This window comes from Alternaria conjuncta, assembly GCF_024043145.1.
Source record: "Alternaria conjuncta strain BMP 0040 chromosome Unknown scaffold_2, whole genome shotgun sequence".
Taxonomy (NCBI): Eukaryota; Fungi; Ascomycota; class Dothideomycetes; order Pleosporales; family Pleosporaceae; genus Alternaria; species Alternaria conjuncta.
The window spans coordinates 1,174,913-1,202,072 of record NW_026250091.1 but is presented as its reverse complement, the minus strand read 5'-3'; the positions used below and the strand labels follow the sequence as shown (position 1 = coordinate 1,202,072).

The window sequence follows — 27,160 nt, the reverse complement described above, 5'->3', positions numbered from 1 at the left end:
TTCCGACAGCCTCCAACCCGCGACTTCCCAACCAAAAAAAGACGACCACATTCCCAAGCGCCGCATGCGAACGAATACTACAACGCACAAGTGATGGTACAGTCGACACAATTTAGACAACGACGTTTTCGCATTCTCTGCCTCCCCTACCGCCTATATACGAGGATCGGATCAACGAGTCCTAATGATACTGGAAAAAGCGCTCCAAAATGCAAAACAAACACAAGCTTTTGCGAACCCACAGATCAGGAGCGACCGTCAACAAACGCCGAAACCAGAGTGGGGACGCTCATAGAGCATTACAACCAATCTATGGTATGAGAAAGGATGAGGAAAGGATAAAGATGTCCGAGGAACTCCATAGTGAGACCCAATGTGCGCCGGTATAAAAGACATGCAAGAGAGCCGACAGGAAGATGCTGCAAAGGAGCCGTCCGGATTATGCTGAATACGACGATCGTCTCTAACAAGAGATCGTGAGGAACGCCAATCGCTGGCCCACAACAACGTTTCGTACCGTAGTGAAGAAGATTCGTGAGCGCTCAGTAACCGGCGGACCAGGAACGTCCGCTCCACTCGTCCGATCAATCAGGTCGTAAGCGTGATTCGTGTCCAAAGAGATTCGTTACGCGGAAAAGCAAAAGCCCCGCAAGTTCAGGTAGCGTAATGGCACCTTAAACGCAAGCCTGAGGAGTTTGGCTGCGCTCGTTGAAGGCACCACTTGGCATGCCGTAGCCATACTGATACTGAGGGGTGTATTGATCCTCGGGTGAGTATCCGGTAAGGGGACCGGGCGAGGTTTGATGAGAGATGAAGGGTGATGATCTTCGAGAAGGGACAAGGTCGTTCGCACCATCGACCATAAGCGGCATGGCAGGCGAGGGAGGACTACTTGTTGCCGAAGACTGATTACTTCCAGTAGTTTGGTTGGGCACGTAATCCAGAGCTCCGTCTCCATGGGCGGTCTTCGTAGAAGGCGTTGTGACATTCGGAGAAGTTTTGCCAGTGGGAGTGCCAAACTGGATGCGAGTCAGTTTCCGTCTAGGCCATGCTACCAGGGTGCTGAGGTGGAGGTTGAGAACGTACAAAGCAGAATTTCTGGATCAACTCGTTGTACTCGGCAGACTGAAGATCGGGCTTCTCCAGTGTCAAAGAGTCAGGTCGAGTACCGGGAACCGGAGCAGTAGTGGCAGGCGCCTGGATGGTAGGAGCCGGGCGGTCGAAGTAACCATTGTTCATCTTGCCCTGGGTGTTCACCTTGAGTCCGCTGCGATCACCGAGCGCCGTTTGGGCGGTGGAAAGAGCAGCCGTCAATGAGGCACCGAAGTCGTAGCGAGATGCGAAAGCCTGGGCAACTTGCGGCCGGGTGGAGGCCTGCGCGGTGTGCAGGCTGACACGCTTGCTCCTGGGCTTGAGCTTGATGGAGGAGTTTGGGGATTCGGCAATGATGGCACGACCGCTGCCAAACTGGAACCTGATCTCGTTGTCGTGGCCAAAGTCGTCGTCGAAGGAGGCAGCAGGCATAGACCGTGGGCGAGGTGCCAATGGTGAATGACGGCTGCGAGGCACAGCGCCTAGACTGGCAGTCGGGCGCTTGCTCTCGCGCTGCTTGACCTTCTTGGAGAAGTCGACCTGGTAGTTCATTGAGTTGTTGTTGTCCCAGTACTCCTGGCCGTTAACCTGGTACCGAACACACAGCAGCAGAGTCTTGGACTCGAGGTTCGCCTGATCAGCCAACTTGATGTTGAAGTTGAATCGGTCGTAGCCATCCTCCTTTTGCTTCTTGCGAACATCCTGATTGAACTCTGCAACCACTTCAGACGTTGTCTTCCAGTAGTCGAGTGTGAATCGGGCCACAACGAACTTGTGGAAAGACAGGTTAGCCACGGCGATGTTGCCCACCAAGGTTTGGTGGTCAGACGCCAGGAAGATTCGCTCCACGCGAACAGGTGCTGTTTGCCTCTCGTGTGTCTCTTGCGAAGGGAAGTTCATCAGCTTGATGTCCCACTCCGGTGTCTTGGACCGCGAGTCCTCTCCGAAGGGGTACTCGCTCTCACTGTCGTATGTCTCGACAGGCGAAGAGCCAGCGCTGACAGCGATGGGACGATCGACCTGAAGGAAGTGCCTGACTTGCTCTATGTCCTCGTTGAAGTGGACGGCTTTAGAGTAAGTGGGAGTACCAGGCATGCTTGAAGGGCGACGACGGGACGGGGGGCGAAGGGCAGGCTTGACCAGCTCGCCAGACTTCTTGCGAAGTAGCGGCGGTTTTATCCGCAGCTCCTCGTCCTCGGCATCGCTGCCATCTGATGAGCTGACGATTGTGTCTGTGTTGATGGGGTGGATCATGTGCTGGGACAGCATGATCTCACTGGAGGATCGCGAGTGGGCAATCTTGCGTGCTTCCGCGGACAGCGTGCGCGCCAGGGTGACGGGAGGCTGCGGCCGTTGCTGCTTTACATTCTCGGTTATCTCGCGAGTGGGCGAAGGTATCCGCTTTTGGTCGATGTGTTGCAGTGCCTGTTGGAGTTCGCGGAGGTCGCCGATGTTGCGGCCACGGTCTTCATCGTCCGAGGAATCAGGAGGAGTCGTGATCGCACCTGAGGGAATCAGAAGATCGTTCACAGGAGGAGGAGACGGGCGGAGGCTACCGTTAGCTGAAGGGCCCTGGCGGCTGGCGTCAGACCTGATGTCTACGCTGCCGTTTCCTTGTTGGCCATTGGCAGCGGTGTTGTCGTCCGTTACCGTCGACGGCGAGCGGCGGGACTTGGCCAGATATGAGGTGGATGAGACGGAGCGGGGCAGCGACGGCCGTTGCGATGTTGCTGGCGAGCGGGGAGGCTGGTCGACGTAGGAGTGGTTCCGGCTCAAGGTGGGACTGTTAGTCTTTGATGAGGCCGGCGACCGCTGAGAGGGAGGTGTGTAAGGCATTCGGTCGGCTCCGTGGGGTTGAGGCGGCGGGTCGAACGGGTGGTGGTGGAGGGCCGTTCACAGTGTCGGGAGCATTAAAAGAATTATATAGCGGGCAGTCTGCACCGGAAGCGTCAGCGAGTGTACGGCCACGAGGGGGAGCGACGATCTCGTGAGGTACCGGGTGATGGGGGCCACGAGAGGCTGTCGAGTGGGCCGACTTACAGATATAGGTGAAAGAACGGCTTGCAAAGCTCGCTCTGGGCGGAAGCGGGTAGGGAAGGGTGCGACGCGGGCGTTGACAGCTAGCAAAAGCTGCAATGACGTCGAATTGGCAGAGATGCTCGATCTGGGGAGGCTCTCGAGAAGTGCGAGGCTTTCGAAGGACCGAAAGGATGCAGTATGATGCGAGGCCGGGGCTTCCGTATAAGCAGCAGCGGCGCTCGTACGATGCAGCGCTGGGGAAGGGACCGTGGGCGAGGCGGCGGTGGAGTGAGGAGACGGTAGGGCCGTGTGTCAAACCAAGAAGCACCTGTTGGCTGCAGCAGTCCTATTAAAAGGGTCTCGTAGCTGCGATGGGCCCGGAAGTGCTGAGGAGGAGGGATGGAGAAGAGTGTTGAGGGCGGTAGCGCTGAAGACGTGCAGGGCCGCGACTATTGGGGAATCGTTGAACCAGGATGCAAGCGAAATCGAGGCCTGGCGCTCGGACGCCCGCAGGGATGCGACAGGGAGCTGCACCACCAATGCACAGGTGGGTCAAGGCCTTTTAGCTCCACCCCAACAGACCGGGGCACCACCAAGGATTTTCACACGCAGCCAAGCGGCAGCAACCGGTTCTGACTACTGCGGCGAGAGGCCAACGGGAGCGGAGGCCAGCGCTGAGAGCTGCTGAGGGGCGAAGACACGCCGTTGCTGCGTGGCCGACGGCGGCGAGGCGAACGAGGGAGGTACTTGGGGCTACAAGCTGCCACCCAGAGCTATCGTGGTGGCGCTGGGCGGGATTAGCTGATGCCTTCTCTGCGTTATCTCCCGACCGACACCAAGCGAACACGGCCTTGCCTGGCACGGCCACAGGTCGAAACGGTGGACCAGCAGCCGGCTCTATTGCACACTGTCTGTCGCAGCTATATCGCACACAGCCGCTGTTCGCTCGGAGACGCACGCCGCGCGCTGTCTGCTATCCATCCAGCTCAACAGACATGGCCTGACACCAACAAGACCGAGCAAGCAGCCGTGGGGGGCGCGTCGTATCCAGCGCCTGCCAAATCTACCCCCATCACTCGATCTGAGGCCAGACGACGTCGACTCGGATGGTTCGCAATTTGCCAGCCGTTGCCAGGCAGTTGCTGGTCTCAGAAGCAAGCAAGCAACGCTCAAGCCACGCGAACAGGGCCCTCAGCGACGTGCTCGGGCACGTGCCATGTTCAAGCGAGGCCGGGCTGATGTCATTGCTATCGCAACGAACCCATGGACTGTTTGCGTGCGAACGGCCGTGTTTCCCACCCCATCTACACGTCGCAACATGGCGATGCTCCAAACTGCGGCGCGTGAAGTTGTGCGGTACCTGAGCGATCGGAGCGATAAGGGTACGGCTTTGCAATCCGCCCGCCCTCCCATGAAAATTTCCCCTCCGCGATGCTCAACTCAGCGAGATCGCCGGTGCCGCTTGCCGTTTGAGAAAGGGCGGTCGGGCCAATGCCAATCACATTTCGTAGGAGAAGGGGAAGCCTAGTGGCCATCCCGGTCGCAGTTCTCTGGCCCCTGCGGCGAGTGGCTGCTCGCGGCGACCTCTCACGACATCTTCGCAGTTATTGTTGTGATTACTGCTTCGCCGTCTGACCGTGCTCTGCTGCAGCCCGCGGGACTACTGTACCCCAAGTTCGTCAACGTGAGAATGGCGGGGCCTGCGCGCACGTCTTGCACTTGTCGCGCGACAAACTGAAACCACGTCGCTGCGGTGTCGCTGACAGATCGGTCCAGCATGGCCGCCATTTCGAAACGCATTCCATTGGCCATGGAGAACACCGGCTTCACAGCTTCCCCGCATTATCACCACCAGCCCAGACGAGCCTCGTATGCAGCTAAGCCATTCGCAAAAGCATGTACGTGTCGTGGATGAGCTGATCTCCTGGAGCATTGTTCCGCGCAAAGGGTTCCCTGATCTGGCGCGCCTACGCGTCGCCGTTGGACCTCTACTGCGCTCGTGGGCTGAGTACAGGCGGCCTCGTCTCAAACCCGGCGCTGCAGTCCAGTGGCTGAGCGCCTAATTTGTTTTTGCAGCCCTCAGATGAGCAGACCCATTGAGCCTCGCCCCACGGCCTCTCTTACAATTTGAACCACGGTTCTTATCTTGCTGGAGATTGCTGTCTATTGAAAGCTAACACTGGCTAAACCTTGGCTGCAAATGGACGTGGGCAAGGCGGAACACGGATCGCGGCACAATCACGCACATGTGTAGTACTAAATCAGGCTTTCGCCAGGCGCCTTGTCGGAGATCAGGATTTCGATGCTGCTCGCGAGCTTATTTCGATAATTTCCATCCTGCCCAGCTTGAAACGTTGCTTTCGGGAGGTCGCGACGTCGCGAAGCTGGCCAGACCGAGGCCCACTGGGCACGCTAGCCCCCATGCCCACTGGTCGCCTGCAGTGACCCGCATGGAGTCATGTCAGAATGTGGCAGAATGCAGTCATCGCTGCCACTCAAAGCCCGCGGAGGAGCCGCCTTCTGTCACCGCCTGACAGGGCCCCCGCCATGTTATCATCGATTTCCTCCAGTTTGTCGATCTCCGCACGCTCATCGAGCGGGGCTTGGACCAGTTCCGCCTCGAACTAACCCGCTTTCCGCTGCCCTCCGCGACACAGCAATCGCGACAATGCGACGGAGCTTGAGCAGCGCATGGCTGAGCACGGCTGTGCCTGTATCATGTCAAGCAAGTATCAAGGTATTAAACGCGAGCGGCCCAGCAAAGGATACGCGGCTCGTTGCTGTCGCTTTCGTCTCGCCCGTCAAGATGATGTCTAGCCTGCCCCGCGCAGCGTCGGATGGATGCAGTCCCGCAAGCCGCACACTGGTCTACCAACTCCTGGAAAATGCACTGTCACCGTCACGCTGACCCAGGCGGGTCCCAAGTTTGGCCGGTTTCGCTGGCATGTCAAGCGAGACGTCAATCTATCGCAGGACCACCTTGATGGGATCTTAACCGTGGTACGCGACAGATGTCCACAAAGAACCCGAGTGGAATTCCCCGATACTTTACTACGTACTCGATAGAGGAGCTTCTATCGCGAAGATCCACTAGCAAACGCTCTGTGCGAAAACGGGGCTGCCTGCGTTGGGCGCGTAACGCCAGACTGCGATGTTGCCAACTTTCATCACCGCTACCCAAAGCCGGATACAGTGATGCGATTGAGTTCCAGTGCCCACTTGTCAATGTGTCACTCACGACGGCAGCCATTCAGGAGTAATGCCACGTACCACCTGGCATGTCACGGACTGCAAAGACTAACAATTGCATCCCCACTCAGACGGCATTTTGCTCCCACTTCTAACTCATAAGCAAGATCACGATGCGTGACGTCAACATCGACCCTCCGATGACTCTCGTGAAGCGAAAAATTGGGCTTCCCACTCCTTCCGCGTACTGCGCGCAGGATCACCCTGCCTTTCGATACAGCCTAGAACCCCGATGCTTGTCAGCGCTTGTTCTTGCAAGACCTTCACCGCTACTTCTCCCTCTATTTTCATCAATTCGTCTTTTACATCCACTCAAAATCCGCTCATTACTGGGTATTGTTCCAGATACGGACATAACCATAGTCTGATGACTTGAAGTCGAGCCAGGGAGAGAGCCGTCGCATCCGTGCAGTGGGAAGTGGGAGACGTCTCCCCGTCCGTGCCCCACCCCACGATCTCTTAACTCACGGGCCGAAAGACAAAGCTGTCCTCCGACAAAACTGCCAGCAAAGGCCCGATGATGATCGTGATCGTCAACTTTGTTCGTACTTCGCAGGGACTCCATACCAATGCTGATGCCGAGTCAAGCTGGCGTAGCAGATCGAGAGATGGAGGGCATGATCGCATTCAACAGTTTGACAAGTGAGAAATTCGCCGATGACTGTGGTGCTAGCCTCAGGTCCTAGTGCGCTGTCAACTGCCTTGTGCTAGAGCTGCGAACGTCGTGCACGTGGCCGGAGGATACCTAGGCACCTGAACGATTATGGTAGTGGGAGCTATGTCTTGTACCGAACATCACCACAGAATTGTCGCATCTTGAACACGCTGTATCTGCAGAGCAAGCGTCTCGATCGGTCGCGTTGCCATTTTAAAGATCCAGGATCCGAAGACGCAGGGCAAAAAGGCGACATCATTTGTGCAGGACGTACCGTAGTCTCCCACTCTCATACTACAGGCTTGAAGATCTTAAGCATGCTCACATCATCGTTCCACTAATAGTACAACAACATCAGATTATATCATCTGAAGTTCGGTACGATGACCTTGAGAGTCCGCCAATGGATAAGTCGGCTTAGGCATACATTCCAACGTCCGGGTGGCTTATGCTGTGCAACCATGTCTATCTGGGAGGTGCGTTTGCGAGCAGATAAAGTAGGCCGCAACGCATTGCGCGACACCTCTGCGATGGAACCAACTCCACCAGAGCTTCAGATCATAAGGCAAACCTTAGACGCATGTTGAAACGATACCCAAGTGGTCCTACCCAAGCATGAACTGTCCTAATTTGGGCGTCCGAGATGATGCGAAAACTTGAAAACGGACTCGCCGGTGTCCTCATCTTTCGATAACGGTTATCTCGGCATCGTTACATTACGCGAAGCATGTAAGATTGTTCTAGCCGTCCTCATCTGACATTGCACAGATTATTCTATCAGTGCAGCCTCTAGCTCTGTATTCACACCCCCGACAAGATGCGCCACCACCTGTCTCCGAGCTCACCTGACACGTTCCTGTACGCGACCTCATCTCCACCGCCCCTTCTCCTCACCTGCCGTACGCAGACATGTGATTGCTGATAACGCTTTCAAGGCCAACCCCATAGGCGTAGGGCAGTTTCGCCCGTTGCCTGTCACCTCTTGCATGAACACAACGCGCCTAGATGTTACACCTGCATGATCTATGCATGCCTTCCCCTCACTCCCAACAAAAGCACTCCGCCCCAGTCGGCTGTCCTCCATACAATCGAGGCATGTGTGTACTATACAGCGGGTTGCCTCATCTGACCAAAACTACACAAACAGCGTAATGGCTGAGAAAGAGGCGCTTCTATGGGGCTATCTCTTCTGTCTCATGTATTGTGTGAGGGTGTGAGGATGGTCGGCGATAGGCCGAACGGTAGAGCGTAATGCGGGGTCGCACTTTCTGTATTCGACCTCTGTGGTGCTAGATAACGCAGCAATGCGGCTTGTGGGTACATTTTGGGACCGACATGACGAGTGAGCTGCCCTGACCGTTCTAGCGAAGGTCGTCGAGTGCTGTGAGCATCTTTGCCCAACTCCCGCGAACATGCAATCTAGAGTGTGCAGGCGCAATCATCATGTGTACATGTAGTCGGTCAGCCACAGTACTGTTTGATCCGGAAGGCAAGTCACATGTCTATCATGATATAAACGATTCTAGACGCTGTCGCATCGGCAAGCCCTGTCAATACAGGCTGCTCGGCATTTTAGAGCACTTTTTGTGACCCAGTTCGTGCCACACCACTGGATACGAGCGGCCTGCGAACTGTGGCGAATGCAGCGGGAAGGATTCGCTCAACGAACAAGGAATGCGTAGGCGCTTACGACTTATCTGAGCGTGGCGTGAGGCATGCAATGTGTGATATCATCCTTGGAAATCTTCGCAACTTCAGAAGCAGTCCAAGACTGAATGGGACGATATAGTGTTGTAACCTTTGCCATACCAGCCGTACAGCTGTGTGGAGAACAAAGTTCAATGCTGCGCCGTAGCGATCAGCAAAGTTGGCTGTGGCTGACGACATCCTTGTCAGTCTCCAAGCGAGCATGAGGGGCAGAGTTTTTGAGTCAAGAGATGACGGAGCTAGAGCATAAGAATACTAGCGCGCAAGGCTGCGATATTCTTAGCAACTCGCATGAATCCTTTTTCCATCATCAATTCGCATCATCAAAACCTACGATGATACACTGCAACCACATGCTGCAGTTCTCTCAGTATTATCAATCACCTCCGACGTCGGAAGAAGAACGAAAGCTGACACATCAGATCTGTACGATATCAGTCGAATGAGAATCTCACCGTTGTTGAGCCGCAACGGTGTGCTTGTGGCTTGCCCTATCATCGTCGCATCCTTGTCTTGGCTACGACATCTTCGGTGCGGCAAATTCCCAACAGACACACCACTGCGCTTATCTACCCACCACCGTTGTCACATCTATGAGCATACGCACCACGTTGGCCACCATCCGGTCAGAACGAGCGTCTAGCAGCAAAATTAACGTTAGTCAGTAGCATGGGCGGCTGTAGGTAATCTAGGCAGGGTCCACGGAGCCTCCCTTTACCCTGTCGCCTTGAAAGCAGGGTCTAGGTGTTTTATGGAGTATACTCCGGATCTTGTGGCGTTCTGAATGGGGTCGAGGTAGGCGCGATATGGTGTGTTGAGAGATTGCGTGCTACGCGATGCTAGATGACGGATGAGCTTATTCTGCGGACCGTTGAGATGCTACTGTAGGAGCTCTTGTGGGGAGAGGGAGGGTTGGGATTGATTCTCCGTGGAGCAAAGGTTGGAGGATGGTGTGAACGGTGGGCGTCACATGCAGCTCTGGCGAGAATCTGTGCGCCTGGGGCAAGAGATGCGGAGATTGTCGATTGCGGGGAGCGAGCGGTGAAGGATCCACGGTACACAACGATGGCTTCGACCGTTTGACGGTGACTATGGGCGTTGATCGTCAAGAGCATGGAGTAAGATGTTTGCGGATCCTCAATTGATGGGCGATAAACAGCAACCTTGACCGTATTCCAAGCCAGTCTCGCGTTCTCCGCGGTCCGAAAACATCTCGAAAGTCCGAAGGCCGCCATCATACGTCCGTACCACGGTTCCTCGTGTATTACAGCATTACTGACCCTGCGGCTCAACTCTATCCGAAAAAATCAAGGGTCCAATCTCCGTCCTTGGAACCCCAGGGTCCGATCAACGCCTAGGCTTTGACATATGCAAACTTCTCACCCACTCGACCTCCCGCATACTCAAATACCCGAGACGACGACATGTGAAGTCCATCGGACGTTTCCGGCCATGACATCAAATCCTTGATTGTTGGCCCACTACACGCACTACCGTATGACTTACTCCATTCTCCACCGTGGCTCTCCACACGACAACTGCGTTGAGCACAGGACATTCAGTTGACAGTCGGGCTCTGCACTCCAGTCTCCACACTTGTAGCGAGAAAGCCGACGAAACTCATTTTCCTGCGTGGGTGAGCGAGCCCCGCATTGGGCCGTGGACTAGGTCTTTAGCACAATTGCTGCAAACTCGAACTGTTGAGAGTGGGTCTCCCATCCCATCACATCCACCCCTTACTTACCCTATCCCACCATCTCTCTTCTCTTACAAGCCACGCGTTGAGTGTTCCATATTTCCTGATCCGACTTCTCGCTTGTGCACCAATAGATGGCGGATGTGTAGCGCGACGCAGTGAAGCGCCTCGCTCAGCCCCGCGGAAAATCACATTAACCCCCCGGCTATAGTTATGGCCGATGATTCATTCAGCTCGACGTCGGACGCAAAATAGGTGGGCGCTGTGGAGACGATGGATGCAGAGTCACTCGGCGGAAGCTAAGGCTGCGTGAGGAAGGCTTCCGATGCTTGCGGGACGGAGATGATAGTTGTAGAGGCGCGATGGGCGCGATGCAACGGGTGGATATTGGTCGGGAGGTTTCACGGTGGTGAAGATCGTGTCGCAACTGTTGAATACAGTATACTAGCGATGAGTAACAGTGGGACATGGGAGAGGAGCAATTTGCACGTTGGGATCCTAGAGGGCTCTAGAGGTAAGCGGAATATGTTGCATCTGGATGGTACGTATTTCTGTATCGGGAGAGTATCACTTCTAAACGCACTACCTTGCCAAAGCTTCTCCTCCAGCGTGTAAAGTGTTCCCGCCTCGTCCTACGCAAATCCATTATATTTCCTCTACAAAGAGACCGTAGGCAGTGTCACGTTCGCAGTTGGTATGACTGGTAGAGTGAAGTTGGCAATTGGCGAACCGGTGAGGGTAGGAAAGCTTGTCACGACTGGTGGATTGGGACCCAATTCACATGGGTGAGGTCCAGGACGAGGCGTAGGTTGGAAGAGGTTGCTGCACTGCGAGGTGTTAGTATAGCACCTTCATCTCGGGGTAAAGGGGAATCGTTTACGATGCGTGTTGGTGTTGGACATCCACCCACGGCTTGCATGTAACAGCCGTACGAGAAGTTCTCTTCGAAATGGCAGCTCTGGTGCTTGTGTTAGATCAACCATAATGTGCTGAATCCATCGTCTCATGTACGTCAACCTACCTGTAGTGCATCAGTTGCCCAGCATGGGTACCTAGCTGTCGCTAATTGACACTGGCATTTCTTCGTAAAGATTGGGATTGGCTCCCAATGAGGTGGCCTTTTCGACGAACTCAACTCTGGGTCTTCATCGTCGTCGTCGTCTGAGCTGGGGTCACTCGTCGGGAAAGCTGTGACTGGGATGTTCAGCGAAGTGGAATCTGGCGTGGCAGTAGTCGATGTCGGTAGGATTGCTGAGAGTGAAATGAGAGTTGCTCCTGGAGGTATCGATATGTCTGTAGCTTGAGGATATGGAACTGCTAGCACCAGCGCTGCCAGAGCACTGAGCAAGACGAAGGTGCGCATTCTGGTAACTTATTGCTGGGTTTTGGTCAATCGCAGAAGTGACTGATGAATGGCAAGGCTGTGAAGTCTTGGTTGTATCATTGAGCCTCTTCATTCTATGTAACCGTTACCGCTCCACGGTGCCTCTCAGAACCATATTGTTTTACGATGCTCTTTAGATTGCGATTGTCAATGTTCGCCTCGCAGTGGTATGCTATTGCTCAGATCAAGTCTTCTTTCATCAACTTGCGACAAAAGTTGCAGTCGCGTCCGTTGTGAAGCTATACATAGCAGCAAAATCTGCGTCTGTATTTACCAGCGCGTATTCCATGTTGTGACTACTTTACCGTGATTGTGAAGTGCCGAAGGCCGCGCGGCTGATTGGCTCCTTCTATGCGTCTTAATCTGAACTCGATATACCCTTACATCGGGATAAATGGCCTAAATTGGAGGATTCGTGGCAGCCAAAACCGAATATTGACGTTGGACGGCACACCCTCTACCAGACATTCCGACCATAGGACCTCCACGGACATGCAGCCGCCTTATCAAGGTGATCGTCAATAATTGATGTCGTAGTGGGAAGACCCGAAGAATCCATAACGCGTCATGTGGCTGCAGTATGATCTCTTCTCATGCCTCAGAGGCGCCCAAGGATTTGATATGACGAAAGACGAGGCCGTTCCTTGAATCGGTTGAACGAATCCTTTGACAAGCGGGAAGGGTCAGCCCATGTATGTGGCGTACACCTCATGCAAAGCTTGGCTCGAAGCAGCCTCCTGGCGTGCGACGACCCGTTTAGGACGTCCTGATGGAGTGTTGGTGCTCCCACCCTGTCCTCAACATGTGGAAGCATGCGTCGCAAGCTGCACTTCGCTGATCAGGGTCCGAACGGTCTCGGCCGCTTGTGTCTTGGAAATGAGGGGTCCAGGTCCGTCGTTTGGATGTTGTTTCCCTAAAACCCATGTAAGCTTGTGAAGTGTGGCCTGGTGTGCTGAGGTGCCGTGATATGCACTCCGCCATCAGCATGGAGCGGAGACGAACTGTGGAGACACATCCACCGTTCAATGTTGTGAATATGCCTGGTGGAGTGATGTGCGAATTTGCAAACCTTGGACGTTGCGCTTTGCTAATAGAATTTGTTATCGGTGCGAACCAAAGATTGGCGATACAAGAGGTACATGGAGGTACTTCGAGATACTTGGTGGGTCGGCATCCCTCACGCCAGCCTGCCCTAGCACACCTGGGCATCTTGTGCAACACAGGCCACGCGCGGGTTAGCCTCTGATAACATATATTGCCACTTGGTGTTGAGATCGAGAAAATTCAGCGGTGGACAACGCGAAGCTGACTGGATATTTTGCAAATCAGTCAGTGAAATTGAAGGTTGTGCAATCGTGGGCACAGCAGCATCAGCATCTGAGTGCAACTTAGTAATCGAGGCATGTGATTTGGCGGCAGACGCTCGGGCCTATGACGAAGTTCGCGATGCCGAACTTCACGAACTGCCAAACGTCGGTCAGGTCGTCGCGTCAACCATTGCACAAGATCTTGTAAGCATGTTACTCTCGTAGCACACCAATGATACGACACATCAGAGGCAATAGCTGACATTCGTTTCATAGCCCCTCATACCGCAACAATGGCACCATCCAGGGCTATTCTTCTTCGCCGCATAGCCTCCGCAGCCACAGCGCCATGCTTACGACCGACTTCGCGTCTCCTCACAACGTCTACCTCTGCACTATGTAGAACACAACAGTCGTCAGTCTTGCGATCGAGCCTATCGCGACAGTCACATTTGCCCACGCTATGCACGCGATCATATTCGCAGTCAGCCAGCGCGGCGCCTGAAGCACCGGATTACCTCAACGAGGCAGAATTACACGTCTTCAACAAGATCAAAGCGGAATTGGAGCCCGTGAAGCTGGAGGTATGTAATGCTTCCCCGCTTTCTCGCTTGGAGATGCGTATGTGCGGAGTCAGGAGCGCTATGCGTTGACCACACCGATCGCACGACCGACTACTGCACCGCGAGCATGCACGTCATATCAGTATTGCGGGGTATATTGCAAGTCTGGACGCACATCAGATGTCGAAGCATTAGCAATACGTCTGCAGAATATGAGTGTGCTTCAGTTAGTTTCTGAACGATTGCTGACATGTAGGGCACAGGTTCAAGATATCAGCGGCGGCTGCGGGTCCATGTATGCCATCCAGATCGAGTCACCCAAGTTCAAAGGCTTGACGGTCATCAAGCAACACAAGATGGTCAATGAAGTGCTGAAAGACGAAATTAAGAGCTGGCATGGGGTACAGCTTAGGACGAAGGCTGCTTGATCGCGGCTCGAATACGAATTGTATATATGCTGTACGACTAATGTATACTTGATAGTTATGAGACAGAGCTTTATGAACATTGTGTCGGACGCCTTGGTTGTGACTCGTTAGTCACTTGATAGTCTATCGCAGCTGCCTTGCTTCGCATGCTGCGATCCAGGCCGAAATAAACGACTACTTAGGGAACTGAGGGCACGTTCAATTACGATTCTGAACACCAAAAGCTAAAATCAACGAGAGAGTAGCCAAGCTTGTCGAGCTAGGGGTTCAGCGAAGGCAGACATGGCAGCGGAAAATGCCGTAGCTCCTAAGCTCTTGTTGTAGGTCATGATATCAGACAAAAGCGCCAATAACCTTCGACTCTGATTGAACCTAGATGCCAAGTACAATGAAAGCCTGAAAACCATACGCACTGTCCTCTTTTTCCTGGAAACTATTCATCGTCGTCGCTATCATAGCTATTGCTGAGCTCTAATACGTCTCCATCTACTCGAAGATCAGAATATTGGCTAGATGAGTGGTACGCAGTAGCCTCCATCCATGAACTTACAAGTCTCAAGCTCTCCCGACCAATTGCACATGACCAGCCGGCAACCAGCGTAGTCTGACACCTCAACGTCGGGAAATCTCGCTCTAAGTTGGCCTGGTACATCGACACTGTGATTGGGGTAGTTCACACGATTATTACTCGCATCCACCCCTTCATCATGTCTCTCAAATCCAAACAGCCGGATGGTTCTCAAATCTGGGCAAGCCTCAGAGTCGAGTAACTCAGGAAGCACTATTTTGACAAATCGATCGTAAGAAGGGCCATTCGCACATTCTCTCATATACGACTGTGGAGGTAGATGTATGGAATCAGTGTATGTTTCACATGCGTCAATACGTTACAGACTTACCTTGTTACTATTGCTATCCCCCGTGTTCTCTTCGGCGATGGGTCGTTGATCGAGGATAAGGTGTTGCAGCGTCTTTCGTGTCGCTCTGAACAGAGCGCTCCACTCCCTCAGAATTCGCTCGTCGGATGGCGTAGAATAGTACATCATTCTTTGCTCGTACTCGGTACCAACTCCAGGCTTGCAAAGATGCAGTGTCTTGAGACTTACCAGTCTCGATATGCTTTCAGGAACCAGGCATGCAAGAGCACGAGCGGTAACATATTCTTGACCCTCCAAGTCCACCTCTTCGACTTTCATACACCCTCCTTCCGTCATCTCTTCCAGATAATCAAATATCTGATCCTCTGGTGTAGCATTCTCGGAATCCGACCAGCCTATTGGACGATCCAAGACGGCCAAATGAAGTTCCTCGATCCGATCAGGTTCCGTGAGAAGCCATCTGACAAATTCCTCGGGGAAATAACCACGCAATTTGAGCGTCTTCAAGTTTTGCAATGCCGGCAGCTGTACATTGGATTTATCCAACCCTGAATTTGGTTTCCAATAGCACGAGATCTCCAGATGCTCCAAGTTCACAAAATGTGCAAAGCTTCGGGCCATGCTATTGGGTGCGGCGAAATGCGTCGGCAAACAGAGCCACCGCACCAACGCGCCTAGTTCTTTCTTCCTCTCTTCGATCAGCCTTTCCCCTGGTGTTTCACCACTCGAGAATACATTGAGAAACTTCTCGCCTTGGATGAGCGCCTTCTGAGCTGGCTGGTATAGTGATCTGATTTGAGGACCGGTATCATAAGGTGGTGTCACGCGACTTGTAGCTTCTTCGATTCGGAGCTCCTTATGTGCGTTTTGCGTATGGAAGCCCGGGCGGTGCATTTCAATGATGGTCCAGAGAAGGGGTTGTACAGCAGAGCGGTAGGCTTTGGAGACGCGGACCATTGCACATAGGTCTCTGCTACAGAGGTGTTCCGTTATACATGCGAAGACATCGGTCGATACTTGTTCCATTGGGAAGGGCATTCTTGCGTGGTAGCGGTGAGAAACCTTAGAAGTCAAGGGATATCACTCAGTTGCCCAGCTCAGTAACAGGAATAGGAAGCAAACAAGGGTGATGCAAGTGAGACAAAGAAGTCAATGTCTTAGAGTGAAGTACGACAACACTACACCAGTGGGAAGCTTTGTGTGGTAGAGATTACTGTGAAGCTACCTAGGTACCTAGGTACCACGCCACATTTACTACCACGCCGCATCAACGTCAACAGGAGCGTCACGGAGTGCATACAGGGACTAGCGCTTATGCCGAGCCATCCATGGATGTATAGGATCTCGTTCCTGCCCAGCACAATACGCTAGGCCAAATGTGGTGTAGACCTGGTCGTCTGGTTGTTGAGTCGGCATTGCGGTCAATGCATCAACGGAGGAGATACTGATTGAGAACCGGATATTGAATACACAGGAGTGCTCATAAATTCGTGATGCAAGACGCAAAAAGTGGCCATAGTGTTCGTACTGCTCTGGTGTTCCTCGCGCGTACGATCCGCTGAAACATTGACAATATATTCTTTTCAACTTCAAGATCTTGCACATACGACCATAGGATCTTGAGAGCAAGGCTTCCCGTTCGCTCAGCCATATTTAAGCAAGATACCGGCAGGCTAGTAGCTTCGTGGGTGACCAGAAGCGAATCCCTGCTGTTGTATGTTTTTGAAGTCTTGATAGATCTTTTTTTTTGCGTGTGGGGCGGACGGCGCATGCGTGTTTTTGATTTTTTGCTCTCCTTTTTAACTGGCCAACTGTTATTAATCTAGTCTTAATCTGATCTTATGGTGCCCAGATCGAGATAAACTGCCTGTTTACGTACTATATATTCGAAAAGAACGAAGTCTCAATACCTGGAAGTGCTACCTTTTGCGCACAGCACTGCCCTACTACCTATTAACCTATGGATGTAGCTTTCAGCAATAAACTCTTTCTCTTGAACATCTTGAATAGTTTGGTCCAGCTCTTAAGCATAGAGCTTGAGCGCCAAAGGAGCGTTTCTTGTAGAGATGCTTTTGAACATTGCCCATCTTCGACTCGTGTTCGCGTGCATCCCTTCCAACTTGATCAAGCAAGGATCGCAGGTCATCGTCGTGTTGAATGTCGACGAGTTCGAATCGAACAAGGAGAGCGACCTATATTCCAGGTATCTGTCAGTCGCTGGAGCCGCACGGAAACTGCTTAAACTTACCGTGATGAATCTAGGCAGCAGCAGGAGACAGTAGGGCAAGCAAGAACAGGGGAACGATCTGACCGAATCCCATTCATGTGTCAATATCAAAGGGACATGGCGTGATGAGCCAGCCGGCGCCGGAAAGCGCTCCAGGGCTGTTATGCTGCAAGGCTGATGTAGATGGAAAGGTGACACATTCCTAGCGCGTTCGGCAGCGCGCGCTGGGCGTGCTCCGCGAACCGGTTCGTCGGGCTTACTTGGCCCCTGATTCCCCCGACTCGTCACAACTGCATTCCTCCAGGCATAGTAATCACCGACTCATGTTGCTATTCAAGGTGTACTGCGCAATGTAATGGCATTTTTAATGACGATAAAGCGTGTGTATATATCTACAAGAATTCAAGCCGCAAGGCTTTTTGACCCCCCTACTTTGCAAGCGCAATTGTTCAAGCGCTCTCAACGGTGATGCTAGCAGATCCGGAGCTCTGGTAGCCCTCAGTAGCGAGGATCATGTAGTTGTGCGTACCAAGCTTCTGTCCGTACTTGGCCCAGGCATCGAAGTGGTTCTTGACGGTGATGGTACCACCGACGCGCTTGCTAGTCCTGACAGACCAGTACTGCTGGAAAGTAGCAGTGCCGTCAATGGAAGGCTGGTTGGTGCGGGTGGTCTGGAGGATGTCGTATGTGCCACCGTCAGTGGTAACGGAACCCTTCTTCTGAGCAGCAGAAGAGGGGTTGTAAGAGCCGTAGGTCTCGACGATGTAGTACTCGACGAGCGGGTTGCGAGTCCATCCGTAAAGAGAGACGTAGGAGTTTACGTTGGCAGCGTTCCAGGTACCAGAGTACTTGACCACCTTGTCAGGCGAGCCGGGGTTCCTAACGAAGAGAGTTAGCAGAGTGGAGAGCGTGGGTTCTGAGGGTGCCTTACCATCCCTTGCCAGCAACGAAGTTACCAACGTTGGACCACTGGACATCGTACTTTCCGGCAGCGCCGTTGTTGTAGGTGACCTGGCCTTGGTTGTCGGTCCAGAATGAGTAGAAGTAACCGTTGTTGGTGCCTTCGCCTGGCTGGGTGGCGCGAGCAGTCAAGTTGGCAGACTCTTCCTGAGCACGAGCATCGAGGATGAGGCCGAGGGGCGAGGCGAGAGCCGCAGTGGCGCTACCGAGAGCGAGAATGATAGAAGAGAAGGCAACCATTGTGTTGATTCAAGTTGGAGATGCTTGGTGTCCTTCTTTCGAGGACAGTTGGGACTCTTATATACCAGTGGATGCGTTGTACCGTGCTGATCATTACCAGGGACCGCCGGTGAACTGCGGCTGCGGATCGAGGGAGCCTTACAAATTGGAGGGCACCTGCCGGGCAGGCGCACCTGGCGTATACCAGCCGTAGTAACTGTGGAGTGCATGGGAGCATGTCTACGTCCCGTCGCCGTGCGTGGAGCCGTGTCCTAAAAACAAGATCGAACCACCGGGTATTCAGGGTCTGAACGTAATGGTTGGACAGCTGTAGAGGCGTAGTTTTGAAACTCGAAACATTCATTTCCGCTGGAGATGCGTTCTGTGTGGACCTGTCATGCTATAGGCCCGATATACTGTGGTGCGACAAGAGTGGAGCGGAAAACGTCTTGGCCAGTCGAGAAACATGTTGACCCGCTGCGTTCTGGATTGATCCTCCGTATCTTCGAAAACCATCTTATCGTCGCATTGCTGTACCTGAACGTGTGCATGTTGATTTGCACAAGCTTTTGCATCCTGATTAAGCTCAGTCAAGCACCGCGCCAACCCACGATGCATGCAGTCAAGCCACTTTATTTCCGCATCATCAACTTATTTGCATTTTATCCAGCTGGGCATGCGACATGCTCAGATGACCATAGGTGATATATTCACCGATGGTGTTGGCAAAAGCATTTGGTCTGGGACCAAGCATTTAGCCGGTCACTTAGCATTGTCAGCGCATTTGTAGCGAAGATCGTCGTGCTTGACTGTCTCAGCCCGGTTGCTTCGTCATGGATACATTGCGCCAAGATCTTTCCAAGATTCTTGGAAGCCGGAGATTAACATTTTGAAAGTACGGTGACATGATGCCAAGAAGTGAGGCAACGATGTAGTACGATTGATATTAATCTGGTGCCGGGACCGATATTCATTGATGGGTATGCCGGCTGACAGATGGGACTACACAATGTGCTCCCTTGGGTATCTCGGAATGAAGAAAGTATGACGAAGGAAGATGCCGGCTGTTGAGGTCCGCATCCAGATCAACGTCGGTCGTTCCACAGTCGATCGATAACCTGGAAAACCGCCGTGATCAACTTCATAGTCTCGGAGTCAATATGCTGTCCAAATCGCTGCTGCATCTTGTCGGGATGCCAGCGCACGCGCTCCGCCTTCAGTAGTGACGCAGGGTCCTCCTTCCACGTCTTTGTAGTCCGGAAAAAGCGCTCTATTTCCTCCTTGGAGACGTGATTCGCTCTGCCAGACACTACGGGCCATGGGATCATATCGCGGACCTTCGCATCTGTCTCCTTATCCAGACCTTGGGCATTCTTCAGGCTGTCCCATTTGGCCGTGTAACTTTCCCATGCAGCCTCTGCCTCCTTCGCTTTCTTCCGCTCCTCGCCCCGACGCAGGCTCTCTTCCATGCGGCGACGCATGCTCTCTCTTTCTGCTTCCTCCCGCTCGAGTTCCTCATCAAGCTGACTGCGTTGCGCTTTTCGTTTTTGACGCGCCCGTTCTTTCGCCTCGCGTTCTTCCACAATGTGCTGGTGGCTCTTCTCCCACATCTTCGTACGCACAAAGTCCGCATACTCCTCTTCCGTCATACGCTCCAGCTTTCCATCGGGGCCGGGTTTTGTGTCGGGATATATGTGTACGGGCTGGCCATATACACCTTCCCAGTACGCCGCACCTTCATCGTCGGCAAGCGCATCGAACAGCGACTCGCGGAAAGCGTCATCGGGAGCTGGGCCTGGAGAGCCTGTACCTAGATCCTCTAAGTTGTCGTATAATGATTCGCGGTGACGGTAATCAGGGTCGTAGTAGGCGCCGTCTCGTGTGGATGTCGGGTGACGATCTTGGTCGGAAGAGCGATGCTTGTGCTTATGTTTGCGCCTCGAGTCGCGGTGGCTGTGCCGTTCTTCGCTGGTCCGATCCGACCTGTGCCTCTTGGAAGTATGGTCGTCGGTGTCTTCGTCCTTGCTTTCGCTTTTGTGACGCTTTGAGCGATGTTTGGACCCAGACTTGAAGTGAAATCGTGACGCTTTGGCCGTGGTGTAGAGGCTCTCCGCCGGTGGATCGCTAGCCTGCTCCTCCATGATGAGGACTATGGTGGTTTAATCGACATTCATGCATGAGTAATATTTGTACAGGGTGTGCGGGTTGACGTGTGCAGTCATTGCGAACCAAGGGACGTGAATTGCGGAGAAGGCGCGGAGGTGTCGATGATTTCACTGGTCGCGCGCGCCTTGGCATGCGACAGCCCAATTCGCGGTCGCGACTCCGACACCATCCCAACTCAACATCAACATGTCATTCAAATTCGGACTCAATGTGAAGAACAAGGGCGCGAATCCACTCGCGAAATCGACCGCCAAGCCTTCTTTGGGGAAGAAGAAGAAGCCGCTGTTCGACGAAGAGGAGGAAGATGCGAAAGGCAAATCCAAAGCGGCGGACGGCGCCCAGGAAATCGGCGAGCTGAACTTCGAAGACACTCTGGCCGCTACCTCATCAGAACCCTCGAAACCAGCGCCCTCAAAACCAAAGAAAGGCCAGCCTCCAGCTCCTCCGTCCAAGAAACCTAAGCCGAAAGAAGATGATCCCACCGCCATCGCGTACTCCGCCAGCGCTGCAGAAGCCGAGAAACGCGCACAGGAAGCTTTAGAAGCCGACGCCACCATATACGACTATGACGCTGCATACGACGCGCTCCACGCGGTCAGCGCCGCCAAAAAAGCTGCTGAACGCGACAGCGCCGCGGAACGGAAACCCAAGTACATGGATGCGCTCTTCGAATCTGCCGAACAACGTAAGAAGGACCAACTACGGGCACGCGACAAATTACTCCAGCGCGAACGTGAAGCCGAAGGCGACGAGTTTGCAGACAAGGAGAAGTTTGTGACCGGCGCATACAAAGCCCAACAAGAAGAGACGCGAAAGGCCGAAGAAGAAGAGAAGAAGAGGCAAGAAGCAGAGGAAGAGAAAAAGAAGAAGTTTGGTATGCAGGGCTTCCACAAACAGATGCTCGCGGAACAGGAACGACGGCATCAGGAGGCTATGGAGGCAGCGGCGCAAGCACTGAAGGATGGTGTGAAGCCCGTTGTTGAGGAGGGAGAGAGGGAAAAGACAGACGCCGAAATTGTCGAAGAGCTACGTAAACAGGGCAAGAACGTCATTCTCAACGAGGATGGGCAGATCGCGGACAAACGCCAGCTCCTCTCAGCAGGCCTCAACATCATCGCGAAACCCAAGCCCGCTTCCTCTGCGTCTGCCACTGCATCTGCTGCAAACCAAACGCAATCAGCATGGACGAAACCTAAACCCGGCAAGAATGCACAACGCGAACGCCAGACCCAGATGGTAGCCGAGCAGATTGAAGCGGCGAACAAGCGGAAAGCAGATGAAGAAGCTGAGGAACAGGCGAAACTGGAGCATGCGCGGAAGAGTCAGAAGACAGAGAAGGATATCAGTAGTGCTAAGGAGAGGTATCTGCAGAGGAAGAGAGAGAAGGAGGCTGCTGCTAAAGCTGCGGCTGGGAAGTGAAGTAGCGTTGTGATACCCAATATATATTGACTTGTGCGATTCTAATCAAGTAGTCTGAAGTCATCGTAGCCTCCTGAAAACCCATACATCAGTAACACGCAATAGCAAGGAGGCCGGGAACGTACTGTCATAATGCATCAAACACCAAAGCAACACTCAATCCTTCCGCGCCCCGTCATCCACCTAGTGATCTCACCTATGCCACTAAAAAAACCAAATCCCATCGGCTCTAATCCACAAGCCTCCATCATCCCGTGAGCCTCTATGTCCGTTCGATAACACGCGGCTCTCGGCGAATTGCACCAGAAACGGTTCGATGGGTTCGACCAGGTCAGAGACTCACATCATTCGGCCATCCTGCAATCAATGAAATAGGAAAGTATCAGTCCTTTTCACGGCTTCAAGCATGCGAAGAGCCATCATAATGGCGGTGAAGTTGACCTGCTCAATTCAGGAAGTGTTGGCGAATTCCGTTAGAGATTCGTCCACAACGGGGATGTCGCTTGTTAAATCTACAAGCTGGAAGCAAGGTACCATTATTCGCTGACGCGTTTAGTCTTAGACCTGGCGCATGTGACCGAGAGTGACGGTAGGACTGCGGCGATCGGCGAGGACCACTAATACTATGGTATAGTCCAAAAATATAGCGTAGGCTTAGGTACCGAGGATATTGAGATGCGCACGAAAAGAGGGTGCAAGAAAGAGGTAATGCAGGAAGTGTGGATACCTTGTCATTCGGTTCACCAGATACAGTAGCAGAAGAGAAAGTTGTACCTAGGACTGGATGGCAGCGCCATCGGCTCTGGGAAGCCAAATAAGTCATATTGTGCTTATGCCTTATTCCCCAAGAAGAATATATAGACCCCACAATATTACCAGCCGTATCGGTTGCCTGCTTCTCTCTTGTTGCGAGCACCGGCAGCAAAGTGGTCCTCCAGTGCATCTTTCTGAGTCGTCGCGACGTTGACCAGGCTGCGAAGACTATTCTTTCCAGTTCCAGATATAGATTTGAGCGGGTTATGCTGTACTGATTCGCCCCGTTGTCGCAGCTTCTCATTATGCGCATACTCCATATCTGTGTTGAAATCCTGGATTTTGGCGCCAGAGAAGTCCGGACCGCCGCGTCCTTTCTTGCCGAATAGTTGTCGGCGCTCTGCTTCTGACAAGTTCAACTCGGATGCGATATTGGTGAGGTTTTTCGGATCCTGTCCACTGGTTGAGGGAGGAGGGTGTTGTGTATACTGATTTGCTGGGGGCATGTCATAGACGGCCTCTGTCATGGCGACTTCCCTTCCCTCTTCTGCACCATAGAGTAGTGGCTGGTAGTTTCCATCAGACGTCTCTTTAGGAGCACTTTCTGCTTCGTTGGACACGCTAAAGAGAGAGACCTTGGGTTTGCGCGGCTTGGTTTCAGGAGGTGGTAGTTGCGATTGCGGCGTAGATGTGCTTGTACCTGTCGCGGTGCTCGTCCCGTTCGTTGTGGCTGCTGGCCGAGGTGCTGTGGGTTTCTTCTTCTTTCCCTTGCCGACAGACATAGGTACAAAGCGTGGCGTCGCTGGCTTAGATACGTGCTGTGGCTCAGGTTCCACGTCCATCTCATGTTCCGCTATCCGAGGCTTAGTTTCTGTCTTTGTCTCGGATTTGGGTGTTGGCAAGTTCAGCATTGCCCGAAAGTCTTCTCTCTTCATAGGTTCCTTCTTTATCGGGTTGCCAGTCTCGTCATACTCCTCTGCCTCCACTTTTGACTCCCTCTTGAATGCAGGCTCCGCGCCGGTCTTAAGATTTATTCCAGATGCGAGTCCTTTCCCCAGCCCTCTACTTCCTGTCTTTGAACCCTCAGACGCTGTGATGGCGTTTACATTTGGTTTCTTCGGCGCGGGTAGCATTGCGTTGAAGCCGCCAAATGACGAGCCCCCGCCCAGACGCGGCTTCTTCGACGGTGGCGCATCATCTTGGATATCGTCTTTCTCCGATCGCGACTGCGACGCGCCTGGGAGGTTGACCTTAATCCGTCCTGGGTTGGAGCGATCGACGACTTTTTGGAAGGCGGGTTTCGCAGTGGGTTTCGCGACTATTTTCGGCGCGGACGGCGCTTCGCCATCAGATTCTGAATCGGAATAGCCGGCGAGTAGGTTCATCGTGGCTGGGTCGCGGTCGTCAAGAGGTTTGTGTTGGGCGCAAGAAGTCGGAAAGTTGATAATGATCTCACTGCACGCGCGCCTGGACAAGGGCCGATGCCAAGCCAGGGTCCAGGGCACGCATTCACATCCCACATGCGTCACTGCGGCCTCGCTGCATGGCTTCATGATACCCTTTCAGCTGGTCTGAGCATACCCTTCTGTTACGAGACTATGATACCTTGACCTTCCCACCATGTCGCTCCTTCAGAACGAAGAGTAAGCCCACCTGCCCCCGTGGCGCACGCCGCAGCTAACTTGGGCAGCTTTGTGCTATATCAGCTTCGAACCGCGTACCTCTCCTCGATCAAAGACGGCGTAGGCGAACGATTGATCAATGTAGACTCGAGCGTCCTGAACAACCCCGCATTCCGCGCCGCAGGCTGGGTTCCCAATGCCGCCGACATCAAGCGCACCTACTCCCCACCCATACCCACCGCGATCACTTCGGAATACTTCCAGGCCCCGCGGTCAGCTGGCCTGAAGTCGCCAGAGGGCTTTGGCGAAGATGACGACGAGGGTGGCATGGTCACTGGAGGGGCAAGCAACGACACGGTCGGGCCTACGCTCAATGCGAAACGGAGGCGGAGGAAGGAACAGCTGGAAGAAGATGATAGCAGTGACTTGAGCGACGAGAGCGATGACGATGACGATGCGCAGAGGTAGCTGATCATCACGCGCTCCATGGACTGAACTGACGGATTGCTAGACCAGCCAACCAGATCAAGTTCACCAAGATGCCGCTACGGACGCGCTCAGGATCGTCGCCCATGCCTGGATCAGCCCTACGAAATGAGCTGGCAGAAGCTGGAGAAGGCCCTTCACTCATGATCACGTCTCCATCACGGCCGCCGGACGACGTATTGCGAAGAGGATCATTGGGCACCGTAGAGGTGGGCAAAACCCGCCCAAGAAGGGACACCATAACTAGCAGTGAGATGTCTTCGGAGAACGAGTTTGACAATTCGTCATTCAGAAAGAGAAGAGTCAACCCGCGCAAGGCCGCAGGTGCGAGCCAAATGCTTTCCAAGCGCATCGAAGAAGACTCAGGGGAGGCTGGCGGCGCACGCGCACGCGCACGCCTGGAAGCTCTGGACGAAGGAGATGAATCAGATGACTCCCTCACATCCGAATTCTCTGGCTCCGACGATAGCGCGTCTCTCATCGGTGCAGGAGGTGATCCGCTGGACTCCTCTCCCGCAGGTGGCGACCTTCCCACCATGCCGGGCTTGACGCCTTTCCAAAACATGTCACCGAAGAAGAAGAAGGAGCCAATCGCACCAACATTACAAGCACTGCCACCGCCGCGACCCATCAGTTTCGTACTACCAGTGAGCGCGTTGACCCAAGCACTACGAGCCAAGGAGCAGAAGCCATCGAATCCGCTACAGCGCTTTGCCATGTGGAACGCTGCTAGCGAAGCTCAGCAGAACCCTTTATACATCAAACTTTACTGTCCATTCTCTTCGAAACCTTCAAAGCCTGTCGAGCTGCTGATCCGGAAATTCAGTGACAAAGGCGAGGGTCCTACTGTCGCAGAAGCAATCGGATATGCACTACATCGATATCAGGAAGAGAAGCTGGAACCGCCGCTATCGCCCGAACAAATGAATGTTAACCGCTGGGTCATGCGCATGTACGATGACGGTGAGGTTGACGACGAGTTTCCACCTTTGACCAGGAACAAGCCGTTGAAAGACTTCGCTTCGAACAACGCCCGTGGTATGCGACCTCGAGCACGAGATAAGCCATGGGACGAGTTCGCACTTGTTGAGGCATCTCAACGAGAGTTTGGCGAGAACGAGAAGCTCACCCCAATCTACAGTCAGGAAGCAGCTAGTGCAGTCGCGTCGCAAACCGATGGTCCTGACGAGAAGGAAGAGAAGAAGCCCCTCAAGCCTATTCCAAGTCGCGCGAAGAGCTTCAGGAACCCCATCACCGGCCCTTCGTTTGCGCCCACTGCGACGCGCAAAGATACCAGTAACCTTGCCGACGTACCAAAAGTCCCACAAACACATGCTGCTAGCCGCACGGGAGCCCCCAAAACAGTCAATGTCCACTTCACCGACGAAAATTTCAACACGAAACACTTCAATATACCCTGCACCACTGACACTTACATTGCTGATATCTTCGATCAAGTATGCCACGACTTGCGCTTAGAGAAAGCCTTGTATATCCTCAAAGTCAGCGGCAGCACTACGGTAGCGCCACCTGACCGCACTGTAGAGGCTCTAGACACGCGTATGGATCTGGATCTTGTGCGTCGCCGTTTCGTTGGCGACGGTGTCTACGGGCTTTCGGGATCGCCAGGGTCATCATCACCCAATGCACCACTCATCATCAGTACCGGTGGTGCGCCAAAGAAGACAAAGAAGGGCGACCGAACCAACGCCGCTGTCTCTGGCCAAGGTCTCATCCATCCACTCGCCAGGAACGGCGACTCTGGTGCTCTGGCTCTCACAGCAACGAACTACTACCGCCGCTATGCGGTCCTTCGCAAACAGCCCATGTCCTTTGCCTCTTCTACATCTCGCATCATTGCTCTCGATAATGAGTACATCCATATCATGCCCGGAGAGTCCAAGACAGGAGCACGAGGTGGCTTTGGTGTTGAAGGCCAGGGCAAAACGACCACTGTGCATTTCAGCAGTGTAGTCGGTAGCAAGGTCAGCAAGAAGCATCCCAAGATGTTCCGAGTTATCGTCTTCAAGGAGCGCGAGACGAAGCGATATGACTTTGAAGCTCAAAGCACCAATGAGGCAGTGGAGATTGTCAGGGAGATCAAGAACGGTGTTGAGAGATTCTCGCAAGGCATCGTATGATTATGACGCCGTACAGCCGTGCTACAATATGCATGGCTTTTGTCTTCTTGATATCAAATTTGGGATGGATGCGATGGTGTTCTCGCCGATATGGATTTTCAAGCGTGGGCGGTTTTAAAATGGCGTTTGAATTGCGATTGCAACTTTGGTCTGCTCAAGGGAAGATACCTCAAACACATAGATATCCTG

General features: G+C 53.4%; 8 protein-coding genes across 8 annotated transcripts; 3 read left to right on the top strand and 5 right to left on the bottom strand.

The window, feature by feature from the left end:
* Positions 1 to 674: 674 nt before the first annotated feature.
* On the bottom strand, positions 675 to 2,928 carry J4E85_001518 (uncharacterized protein; the record flags this gene model as incomplete). The annotated part of the gene is made up of 2 exons (XM_051465803.1): positions 675 to 1,019; positions 1,087 to 2,928. 2 exons carry the CDS (start codon positions 2,926 to 2,928, stop codon positions 675 to 677), a joined length of 2,187 nt encoding a protein of 728 aa, XP_051330360.1.
* A 10,474-nt stretch (positions 2,929 to 13,402) lies between these two features.
* J4E85_001517 (uncharacterized protein) lies at positions 13,403 to 14,100 on the top strand (the record flags this gene model as incomplete). The annotated part of the gene is made up of 2 exons (XM_051465802.1): positions 13,403 to 13,693; positions 13,936 to 14,100. 2 exons carry the CDS (start codon positions 13,403 to 13,405, stop codon positions 14,098 to 14,100), a joined length of 456 nt encoding a protein of 151 aa, XP_051330359.1.
* An 887-nt stretch (positions 14,101 to 14,987) lies between these two features.
* On the bottom strand, positions 14,988 to 15,935 carry J4E85_001516 (uncharacterized protein; the record flags this gene model as incomplete). The annotated part of the gene is made up of 1 exon (XM_051465801.1): positions 14,988 to 15,935. The coding sequence occupies one exon, from the start codon at positions 15,933 to 15,935 to the stop codon at positions 14,988 to 14,990; it is 948 nt and encodes a 315-aa protein (XP_051330358.1).
* Positions 15,936 to 17,654: 1,719 nt separating this feature from the next.
* Positions 17,655 to 18,405, bottom strand: J4E85_001515 (uncharacterized protein; the record flags this gene model as incomplete). The annotated part of the gene is made up of 2 exons (XM_051465800.1): positions 17,655 to 18,084; positions 18,137 to 18,405. The coding sequence occupies 2 exons, from the start codon at positions 18,403 to 18,405 to the stop codon at positions 17,655 to 17,657; spliced, it is 699 nt and encodes a 232-aa protein (XP_051330357.1).
* A 1,064-nt stretch (positions 18,406 to 19,469) lies between these two features.
* J4E85_001514 (uncharacterized protein) lies at positions 19,470 to 20,525 on the bottom strand (the record flags this gene model as incomplete). Its single annotated transcript, XM_051465799.1, has 1 exon — positions 19,470 to 20,525. One exon carries the CDS (start codon positions 20,523 to 20,525, stop codon positions 19,470 to 19,472), a length of 1,056 nt encoding a protein of 351 aa, XP_051330356.1.
* Positions 20,526 to 20,736: 211 nt separating this feature from the next.
* J4E85_001513 (uncharacterized protein) lies at positions 20,737 to 21,969 on the top strand (the record flags this gene model as incomplete). Its single annotated transcript, XM_051465798.1, has 1 exon — positions 20,737 to 21,969. The coding sequence occupies one exon, from the start codon at positions 20,737 to 20,739 to the stop codon at positions 21,967 to 21,969; it is 1,233 nt and encodes a 410-aa protein (XP_051330355.1).
* An 872-nt stretch (positions 21,970 to 22,841) lies between these two features.
* J4E85_001512 (uncharacterized protein) lies at positions 22,842 to 24,107 on the bottom strand (the record flags this gene model as incomplete). Its single annotated transcript, XM_051465797.1, has 1 exon — positions 22,842 to 24,107. The coding sequence occupies one exon, from the start codon at positions 24,105 to 24,107 to the stop codon at positions 22,842 to 22,844; it is 1,266 nt and encodes a 421-aa protein (XP_051330354.1).
* Positions 24,108 to 24,342: 235 nt separating this feature from the next.
* On the top strand, positions 24,343 to 26,971 carry J4E85_001511 (uncharacterized protein; the record flags this gene model as incomplete). Its single annotated transcript, XM_051465796.1, has 3 exons — positions 24,343 to 24,365; positions 24,413 to 24,808; positions 24,856 to 26,971. 3 exons carry the CDS (start codon positions 24,343 to 24,345, stop codon positions 26,969 to 26,971), a joined length of 2,535 nt encoding a protein of 844 aa, XP_051330353.1.
* Positions 26,972 to 27,160: the final 189 nt, after the last annotated feature.